General features: G+C 33.9%; 1 protein-coding gene across 6 annotated transcripts in view; it reads left to right on the top strand.

Moving 5' to 3' along the window:
- The window catches only part of LOC306886293 (inverted formin-2-like), a 32,928-nt gene that overhangs the window by 12,326 nt on the left and 9,775 nt on the right, over positions 1–10,827 (top strand). For all 6 annotated transcript variants that reach the window (XM_079443288.1, XM_079443291.1, XM_079443289.1 and 3 more), the window contains exons 7-17: positions 758–890; positions 2,010–2,576; positions 3,612–3,754; positions 4,776–4,837; positions 4,917–5,019; positions 5,197–5,282; positions 5,748–5,848; positions 6,491–6,561; positions 8,962–9,069; positions 10,160–10,230; positions 10,634–10,754. In XM_079443288.1, the coding sequence (XP_079299414.1) occupies positions 758–890; positions 2,010–2,576; positions 3,612–3,754; positions 4,776–4,837; positions 4,917–5,019; positions 5,197–5,282; positions 5,748–5,848; positions 6,491–6,561; positions 8,962–9,069; positions 10,160–10,230; positions 10,634–10,754 (1,566 nt within the window). The remainder of the gene's footprint in view (positions 1–757; positions 891–2,009; positions 2,577–3,611; positions 3,755–4,775; positions 4,838–4,916; positions 5,020–5,196; positions 5,283–5,747; positions 5,849–6,490; positions 6,562–8,961; positions 9,070–10,159; positions 10,231–10,633; positions 10,755–10,827) is intronic.

Below are 10,827 nucleotides of genomic sequence, written 5' to 3'. Positions count from 1 at the left end.
TTGATTTCATTTAGTTAAGAAAATCTATTTTTGACAGCATCCTCATTTTACAGCAAGTGTCTAAAACGTTTAACAGTGCTGTAGCTTTGCAGGAGGTTTCTTGAAGCATCTTGGAGACGTTGCCACAGTTCTTCTGGATTTAGTCTGTCTCAGTTTGTTCTGTTTCTTCATGTTTATTTGACCCTTTAACTGTAGCACTCTATTCTAATTCTATTCTATCAAAAAACATACTTGCCCCTTTTAGACTTGCGCACTATTCATTTACTAACTGTTTGTTTTTTCTCTATTCTTTTGTGTTCTATCTATTTTTTTTTATTTTTTTATTATATAATTAAAAAAACAACAGCCTTGCTACATGTACTGCGTTACACTAACTGAGACTTGTTATAGCACATTACACTCTTGTTGGTTTTGATTGCTTCTATTGTCCTCATTGTAAGTCGCTTTGGATAAAAGCATCTGCTAAAAGTAAATGTCACTCCAGACAGACTGGATGATGATCTGATCTCTGTGTGGAGCACAAAAATCTCACTGGATTATTACAATTAATGGCAAAATGAATGTTTGGAAATGTAAACTGATATTTCCTACTGACACACTACAGCAAACAAGCATTTTTAGCTGCTGAGAATACTAGTGCTCTAATAATTTTGGCCCTCGCTGTATATTTTAGTGCACAACAGTGCAGATGAATTCTCTGGTGGTCACTGCTGCTCTTCCTGATCTGTGTTGTTGGGCTGGTGTGGTGTGTTTGCAGGTGAGCAGTTTCCCGTCGTCTCTGCAGCTGTTGTCCGTCTTACAGGCGCTGCTGCTGCTGGGTCCGGAGCGAGCGGATATCTGGCAGGCGCTGGAGGCGCTCGCTAACAGAGCCACGCTGATCGCTCAGAGCTGTGAGTCTCTCTGTTTCTCATAGAATGGATTCTGATTGAATACTGACCCCTTCATTATTAGTGCTTTGAATAGTTGAACTGTCCTTCTGTGGCCTCTCTCTCTGGGTCTGATCAGGAGATCACAACAATCTAACACATGACATTATTCTCAAATGTAGAAACGTTGTGGCGGGCTGTCAATATAACTGAACTAAGGAGCACAATCCATCACTAAGAAAGCTTATTTATTTTTTGGATTACAATATTCTGTGGCTTTACAATGACATACAGCAATCATTCAATACTTTATGTATTTACTTGTATACTTATTTACTTTATTTACTTCTACTTGTTTACACGCTTATTTACTTATTTAACAAGTTTTTGTTTACATAATGTGTATATTTATTATGTATATAAATACAAACACATGCATGTATATATTTAAGAAAAATGTTGTTTATATATAAAATATATTTATATATAACATAAAATATAAGAATATAAATGTGAATGTATATACACATGTAAATATTTTCTAAATATATACACTGTGTGTTTATTTATATATATATATATATATACACATACACAGCACTTATTTACATATATTAATTCACTTGTTTACTTTACTTACTTATTTACCTATAAATTTACTTTATTTACTAATATACCTGATCATTTACTATATTTGCTTGCTTATTTACGTATCCATTACTTATTTACTTTATATATTATAAACAATAAATGATCTATTTTCTACTATATTAACTTCAGTTGTGTACTTATTTATTTACTTTTATGGTCTTTTATTTACTTCAAACTTGCTTATTTTTTACTTATTTTCTTGTATTTACTTATTTAACTTTTTATTTAATTATTTACTTATTTGCATTTTTATTTCACTTATTTACTTGCTTATTTAATTTATTTTTAATTTATTTACTTATAAACTTGTTCATAAACATAAATGTAAAAGGAACAATATCGAATGAATCACTAAATTGTTAATATTTACTTGTAGTTACTCATTTAATTGTTTTTATTTATTTGTTTGTAAGATTTGATTTTGCCTGTAATGCACTGATGAAATGTGATGGTTTCACAAAGTGATTTTTCTCTCTCTCTCTGTGGGTTCAGCTGAGATGGAGTCGTATGAGAAGATCCTGCAGCGTCTCGTCTTTAAGGAATCATCCAAAGGCTCTCATGAGGTCGACGGCTCCAGAAGAAAGAATCAAGCCATTCAGACGGAGACCAAAGACGTCACACTGGAGTGTTCCTGCAAACCAGCCAAAAACCAGGAACCTCAGCACAACTCCACAAAGACCGTTCCTCCTCCTCCTCCTTTACCAGGAGCAGCGATGCTGCTGCCGCCGCCTCCTCCTCTAGGAATGGCTTCTGCAGGTCCTCCACCACCTTTACCTGGCATGGGTGCACCTCCACCTCCTCCTCCTCTTCCAGGAATGGCCTCTGCAGGTCCTCCACCACCTCCACCTTTACCTGGCATGGGTGCACCTCCACCACCTCCTCCTCTTCCAGGAATGGGAGCTCCTCCTCCTCCTCCTCCAGGAGCGGGTGATGTGATCGTGGCCCGGACGTTTTACCCGGTTGGCCAGTGTTACTCGGTGCCGGCGAGGAGCGGCCCGCATCCCACGCTCCGGATGAAGAAACTCAACTGGCAGAAGCTGAACTCCAGAGCTGTCACCGGTGAGATCCGTGAGGAATGCTGCTGCGGTTCCCAGAGAACACGTGAACTGAGAACATGCAGAGCTGTCACTGCACCAAACGCATGAGAATCACAATATGTAATGTAATCAATGTAAGGCGTAATATCATTAACTAAAGCTAAAACAATGTCAAATCATTATTTGAAATAATTGAAAACAAAATAAAATATTTTAAAATATCTGGGGGAAAAAACAGCATGTTGGGAACATTTAGCTTATGCTAAATAAAAACACACACTCAAAATTATTAAAACATTAATTTAAAAAAAACAATATAAAAATTATCAAATTCTAAATATTAATACAAATAAAATACAGAAATGCAGAATTTCAGCTAGTTGCAAATATAGACATTACATTTTTTTTACAAAAAAATAAAGTAATAAGTGTTTAGTTTTAGTATTTTGTTTAGTTTAATGTACAGAAAACTTAAACTTCATATTTAAATATATAGACTTACAGAAAGTTTAACTAAAATTAAATAATAAAATATAAAAATAAAACCTAATTTAAGAACTCTAATAGCTTATCAATGATACTAAAATAACAGTGCTAATAGCCAGGCCATTCATTATTTAGAAGAGACTGGCATGTTAAATGTTTTTAGGTTTTTTGGGCCATTTAGGAGCAGGTTTGTCTGATTAAGTTGAGAGCAAAATAACAGAATAAATAATTAAAATTCATTTGAATCTGTGGCTGTACAGACCTTTTTATTTAATTAAATTTTTTTATTATTAAAACATCAGAAAGTATATTGAGAGAGTCAAATTACTAGAAATATTTGTAGATTTTAATTAGACTCTTTGTCTGTCCAAAAGTATAATTATTTCAGCGTATTCGTTTCTGCATATGGATATTGTAATTGCAAAGTGCTTCAAACTGAACTTTGAATGTAAGAAGCATTCATTAAATCAGCTTAGACATTAAATCAGACCGGAAGTCATGCTTTCTACCAGCTCTTGTATTTCTGTGTGCAAATACAGCGCATGTTTGAGTATCTGTTTTTCTTTCATAGATGGCCCTTCAATGTGGGCGTCTGTCACGAGCGATTCTCCGCTGGAGCCTAATTACAGCAGCATCGAGCAGCTCTTCTGTCTGCCGCTGGCCGAACCCAAAGACAAGAGTCCGGCCGCGCTGCTCAAGAAAGAGCCCAAGGAGGTGAGAGATCCTGTGCGATATTGACCAAATATCTTGATATTTTCTGGAATTTTATCGTCAATGATAATTAGGCGATATTTTACAGTGTGATATTTTAAGGACCGCTGACTCCCAAGTTTTTGATATTCTTCTTATTCTGTGATAGTCAGTGGTTTTTAAATTGATTTTAACCTCTTATAGGCATTTTTACCATTATAAAGCCTTTTTATTTTTTTCTATTTTATTTTAAGTGTGCATCACCCTTTACAGTTAAAAAATGCTTACATTTTAATCTGGCTGTTATCAAGCAAATTAAATCCTTAACAAAATTCATCTTTGCAGTGCAGAGGAAACACAGAAGCTGCATCTAAAGTGGCATTTAGATTTATTTACACTGTTTAATGCAGGACATGAATGCATTTAACCTGCAGTTACATATGCAGAAATAATGTTTTGATATTTTAAACACAAAACGTTGAATACTGATATTTGAAAAAAAAAAAAAAATTTAAAAGCATGGAATTTTTGGGTAAAAAACTAAATTTGAGAAATTAATTTCACACAAATGAACTTTTATTTGTCAAACATTTAATAAATGGTTAAATTGCAGAAGTCTCATGATTACAATTAATTACACATGCTTTTTGATTACTAAAATTTAATTTAACCTTTTAAAACGGAGTCTTGAAAAAAAATCTAAATAGAAAAAAAAGAATCCTAAAAAATTACAATGAGAAACAGAATAAAAAAAAAAAAAAGGTTTCATTGGAATGTAAAAATTTAATTTATTAAACACTTAATAAATCATTAAATTGTTTAAGTCCTATGATTACAATTAATTGCTTTTAGATTACTAAAATGTAATTTAACCTTTAATTTAACCAGAAAAATTGTAATGGAACAAAACAAGTCTTGCAAAAAGAGATTTAAAAATAAAGAGGGAATTTGTGAAAAAATAAACCGGTTTCATAGGGCCTGTAGTATAACATCACTGATGAATAAGTCACAAATAAACATTTAATAATTTTCTCCTATTTCTCAGATTTCCTTCATTGACCCCAAGAAGAATCTGAACCTGAATATCTTTCTGAAGCAGTTTAAGTGGTAAAATCAGAGGTTTTGGATTGGTTGGTGTGTTTATGATGTTGTGACGAGATTAATTGTTTGTTTCACTCACAAACAGCTCAAATGAAGAGTTTGTCTCGATGGTGCAGAAAGGAGATTGTTCGAAATTTGATGTTGAGTCCCTGAAACAGCTTCTAAAACTGCTTCCAGAAAAACACGAGGTGCTTCCCTGTAAAATATGATAATTTGCAAATATTTTACATTCATAGACCTTGATGCAAATGAAAACGAAGCTCGCAATTGGTTTTTTCTGACGTGTATCAGAGTAAATCTGCAGTCTATCCTGCTTCTGGTCAGTTGAGTGTTTTGCATTAACTTTATTGCTTCTGCTTCTCCAGATTGACAACTTAAAGTCCTTTCAAGGAGATCCAGACAAACTGGCCAACGTGGACCGCTTTTACCTCTCACTGCTGGCTGTACCCTGGTAAAGTGTCACTAAAATACAAATTCACACATTGTTCTTCTAATACTAAATGTGACTGTGCAGCACAAAAGCAGTCATGAGCAGCACAGGTATATTTGTAGCAATAGCCAAAAATACATTGTATGGCTCAAAATGATACACTTTTCTTTTATGCCAAAAATCATTAGAATATTAAGATATTTTGTAAATATCCTACTGTAAATATATCAAAACTTCATTTTTGATTAGTAATATGCATTGCTAAGAACTTCATTTGAACAACTTTAAAGGAGATTTTCTCAATATTTAGATTTTTTTGCTCCCTCAGATTCCAGATTTTCTAATAGTTGTATCTCAGACAAATATTGTCCTATCATAACAAACCATACATTAATGGAAAGATGATTTATGACTGGTTTTGTGGTCCAGGGTCACACATGTGCATGAGGCAGTTATTATGGAGGATTGAGTTTGTTTTGTCATCAGTTACCAGCTGAGGATTGAATGCATGTTGCTGTGTGAGGAGACGCTGTCTGTGCTGGAGATCATGAAGCCGAAGGTGGAGCTGGTGGAGACGGCTTGTGAGGGTGAGTACAAACCACGACTGACCGCTGCTGCTTAAAACCATTCTGCTCCTAAAGATCTTCAGCAGAGCAAAGTGGATCGGCCAGTTTAAAATTTGACTCGTTCAGTGGGATTCTTGTGCAACGTGAGAGATCACTTTTTTTAAATTCATTTATTTCTTTGATTAATGTTTTGTATTTTATTTATTCATTAATGTATTGTTTTTGTATTTATCTATTTTGTTTTTCTATTTTATCAATTTATTTGTTTAGCTAATTTGTTTTTGTTTTGTGTATTTTATTTTGTTTATTTAATCATATAATTTTAGTTTATTACAATTTTTAATTTTTGTGTTTGTGTATTTTGTTTTAGATTTTATTTTTGTTCTGTATTTGTTTTGTTTATTATATGTATTTTGTTTTATGTTTGTTTGTTTTATTTATTTTGTTTCAGGCATTTTATTTATTTGGGTTATTTTGTTGAAATTTACGTTTCTCATTTAAAGTTCTCTGGAAAAAAATTCCCACGTTTATGCATTTAAGGTTTTTCACACATTTGTTTAATGTACAGTATTTATTAGTGCGCACAGAATTAATGTTTTTGCAAAATTAATGAATGCACCTGAAAATAACATTTTTGATCTCAGTGAAGTGTGTCGCCCGCAGATCTCAGGAAAAGTTCACTGCTGCCCAGTTTCTGCAAACTCATCCTCGACGTTGGAAACTTTCTCAACTATGTAAGAATATCACAATTAAAAAAAATCTTCATCAAAGCAATTAAGTAGACTCACTATGACATCTCCCTACCAATATCCAGCGACTACTAAATTGTCTCTAGCGATAATTTTGATCAAACAATTAAATGTGTATGTAACACTGTTGTAATTTGGCCACATCTGAAATGGGTCACACCACTGATATTACATGAGAAGTTAGAGAAGAAGCCGCTTTCAAGGACGCACATTTAATACATTTGTGGAGTAAGAACATATAAGAGCCAAAGTGTTTAAAACCTACGAGCACATTTCAGCTAAATTATAAAGTTCACCCTCTTTAACTTTGTATTAGTCTATATAGAGTGATAGTCCGTGTAAAAAGAGCAGATGAACACAAAACAGCAGAACAACAATCATTTCTCTATTTATTTTATCTAACATTCATTAACATTACTAGTTAGCAGTAAACTGGATGTTATCTTTGGAATGAAAATATAGATTTTTTTGTAAACCTCAATCTCGCAAGCATTGACTAGAGTGGCTGTGATCAGCTCCGGTGACTTTTTACATATGCCATGCGAGCTGTAAATGCGAAAAAACCTTTTCCATTGCAGTTTTGTGAAATTCCTTTTTCAAATTGCCTAAAAAGCCACCTCATGCGAGCATAAACTTTTTTTTTTTTTTTTTTTTTTTTTCTCCATTAGGCGTATTTTCAATTCGCAATTTGAAGGGTAATGGAAACGCAGTTATTGTTGTGCAAACATGGCTGAAGATACAAAAAGCGGAGGAAAAGACAAACAGATTGAGTGAGTCATTTACGCCGGAACCGCTCCGATTGATTCAAACTCGTGACTTCGGTCATTCAGTTCAAGCGATTCACTAGCAAAAACCAGATCAAAATGAATTTCATTTTCGAATTTCGACATCGCTCGGATTTTGGATCATTTGATTCAGATCGAGACTTCAAATCGCTTCAAATCATTTGATTCAGATCGAGACTTCAAACCGCTTCGAATCATTTGATTCAGATCGAGACTTCAAATCGCTTCAAATCATTTGATTCAGATCGAGACTTCAAATCGCTTCGAATCATTTGATTCAGATCGGGACTTCAAAACGCTTCGAATCATTTGATTCAGATCGAGACTTCAAATCGCTTCGAATCATTTGATTCAGATCGGGACTTCAAATCGCTTCGAATCATTTGATTCAGATCGAGACTTCAAACCGCTTCGAATCATTTGATTCAGATCGGGACTTCAAAACGCTTCGAATCATTTGATTCAGATCGGGACTTCAAAACGCTTCGAATCATTTGATTCAGATCGGGACTTCAAAACGCTTCGAATCATTTGATTCAGATCGGGACTTCAAAACGCTTCGAATCATTTGATTCAGATCCAGACTTCAAACCGCTTCGAATCATTTGATTCAGATCCAGACTTCAAACCGCTTCGAATCATTTGATTCAGATCGAGACTTCAAACCGCTTCGAGTCATTTGATTCAGATCGAGACTTCAAACCGCTTCGAGTCATTTGATTCAGATCGAGACTTCAAACCGCTTCGAATCATTTGATTCAGATCGAGACTTCAAACCGCTTCGAATCATTTGATTCAGATCGGGACTTCGGAGCAGGTTCACAAATAATTTCTTGAATTGAATGATTCACGATCTGCAGTCCTAGAATGATGGTTCGTGAATCTTTATTTAGATCGGGACTTCGGAGCATGTTTGCTGTTTTTTTTAATTTTATTAAACGGTAGAAAACTGGTGGTGATTGAGATTACATTTATGCATTTAGCAGACGCTTTTATCCAAAGCGACTTACATTACATTCAAGTTACAGTTTTTACATTTTATCAGCTCTTGCTTTCCCTGGGAATCGAACCCATGATCTTGGCGTTGCTAGCACCATGCTCTACTATTTGAGCTACAGGAAAGCCCTGTAGATTCCCCTCTTCCCTGTAAAGTGCTTTTTTTGAGTAGTCAAACAATCCAAAGAAAACATCTTTAAAACAGAAAGAAAAGTCACTTACAAAATGAGATTAGATGAACGTTAAAAGATTTTTAATGAGTACAAAACAAGTGAATGAATCTTCCTCAGAAGAGACAAAAACACTTCTATTATAATTGCGTCCATAAGCTTTTTGTGAAATTTGGAGAGTTGTTTGACCTCTTCATATTTAAGGAGAGAAGTGTAGTTTTTACTGTTAATTTGATTTTCTTCATGTTAATGTTGTTAAATTTGTGCGGCCGTGCATCAGTGAGCAATGTGTTGTATTGTGTTGGTCTCTGAGCAGCAAAGACAGATTCAGGAGATCAGGAGGCGTCTGTGGCCCAAATCACCCTGGAAACTTACTGTTTTCTGTGTTTACAGTGTCTTAGTTCCTCATTTTGTCAATTTTTCTTTTTTGCCAGGGAAGCCACACAGGAAACGCAGAGGGATTCAAGATCAATTCCCTGCTGAAACTCACCGAAACCAAAGCAAACAAGAGCCGCATCACGCTCTTACATCACATCCTGGAGGTACAATATTACAATACCCCTCAGCAGCTTTATTTATCACTAAAACTATTTCAGTAATTGAAAAGTAGAATATAAACATTAGATGGGGAAAACTTTTTAAAACGTATTAGATTTAGAATTACAAATACCGTCTTGGATATTATTGTTAAATAAAATCAAAACTAAAACCATTAAAAAAAGTCTTTATTCAAAATAAAATTAATATTAATTCAAATAAAATGTATTAGAAATAAACACTTATTTCAGCTATTTTTTTTTTTTAATTAAGTCATTAGTCTATTTTTTTATTAAAAAGGTTTTTCATTTAAACTGATTTACATTTTTAACATTTTAACATTATGGTTATATAAATATAGTTGTTAATGTTAAAAATAATTGTAATTGATATTAAAATATTTTAATCAATAGGCAATAGTCTAATTAATAACGTCTATAGTTATGTTCAATTTTAAAGTAATGTTTTTAGTTCATATTGAATTTATTTAAATACTAAAGTTATTTTTAATATTTAAAACTTTTAGTATTACAATATTTTAATATAAATTAAGTCAATAGTCATTTGAATGTTTTGATATGAACACTTAGTTATATAAATATACAGTTGTTTATTGCCTGTTAAAATATTTTAATAGTACAGTCATTTTTAATCAAAAATAAATGTTTGTTTAAACTAATATTATTTTTTTAAATATTGATTAGTTGAAATGGTTGTTTTAAATAAAAAATATTTTAATACTTAATAGTCTTTAAAAACTAATATTTTTATTAATATTAAAATATTAATTATTATTTGTTGTTCGTATGCATTGATATAATCTCAGAGCCACTGTTGGATTTATAATGTCAAGCTCCAAGAAAAGACAAAAGCATCATAAACACAGTTCCTATGACTCAAGCACTTTATAACCATGTCATTTAATCCTTTTTTATGTCTTCTGGCAGAATAAATCCTTTTTGTAGGTCAGAATGACATGAGCTGGTAAAATTCTCATGGATGAATTGCTCTAGTTAAACTCTGCTTTCTTAAAAGCGCTCCTCCTGCTGCTCTCTGTGATCAGTGCTGAGTGTCTGTGGATCTTGTGATTTCCAGGAAGCCGAATTAAACCATCCAGAGCTGCTGGAGCTTCCAGACCACATCGAGTCCTGTGAGAAAGCAGCCGGGTAAAACAATAGATCATCTGTGTGTGAGTGTGAGTGTGTGCGTGTGTGCGTGTCTGTGTGTGGTTGTGTGTGTGGGGACTTGTTTATGCTACATTGTAAGGACCAAATGTCCTCACAAGGATAGTAAAACCTGAAATTTTTGACATGCTGTCCCCATGAGGGGAAAAAATTATTAAAAATAGTAAATGCTGTTTATCTGAAAGTGTAACAATGCAAACAGGCTTTCTGTGAGGGGTAGGTTTAGGGTTAGGGAATAGAAAATATTGTTTGGTCAGTATAAAAGTAATAGAAGTCTATGGAAAGTCCCCACAATTCACAGAAACAAAATGTGTGTGTGTGCGCATGTCACGAGATCAGCTGTTGCTTCAGTCGTTTCTCAATCACCTTTCAATCGTTCTTTCAGTGTAAATCTGGACTCGATTCAAGCCGAAACCAAGCAGCTTCTGAAGAGACTGAGAGACGCGGAGAAGAAGGTCTCCTCATCGCTGGAGGACGTCCAGCAGCAGTTCTCAGGGCTCATCGAGGTACAGTTTACACTGAAAACAGCTGCTCTTTCCAGCGTTGTGGTGTTCCTGATGTTCCTGTGATGTTTGTGCA

The sequence above is a fragment of the Barbus barbus genome (genome assembly GCF_936440315.1).
Source record: "Barbus barbus genome assembly, chromosome: 20".
Taxonomy (NCBI): Eukaryota; Metazoa; Chordata; class Actinopteri; order Cypriniformes; family Cyprinidae; genus Barbus; species Barbus barbus.
This window is presented reverse-complemented; position numbering and strand designations above follow the sequence as displayed.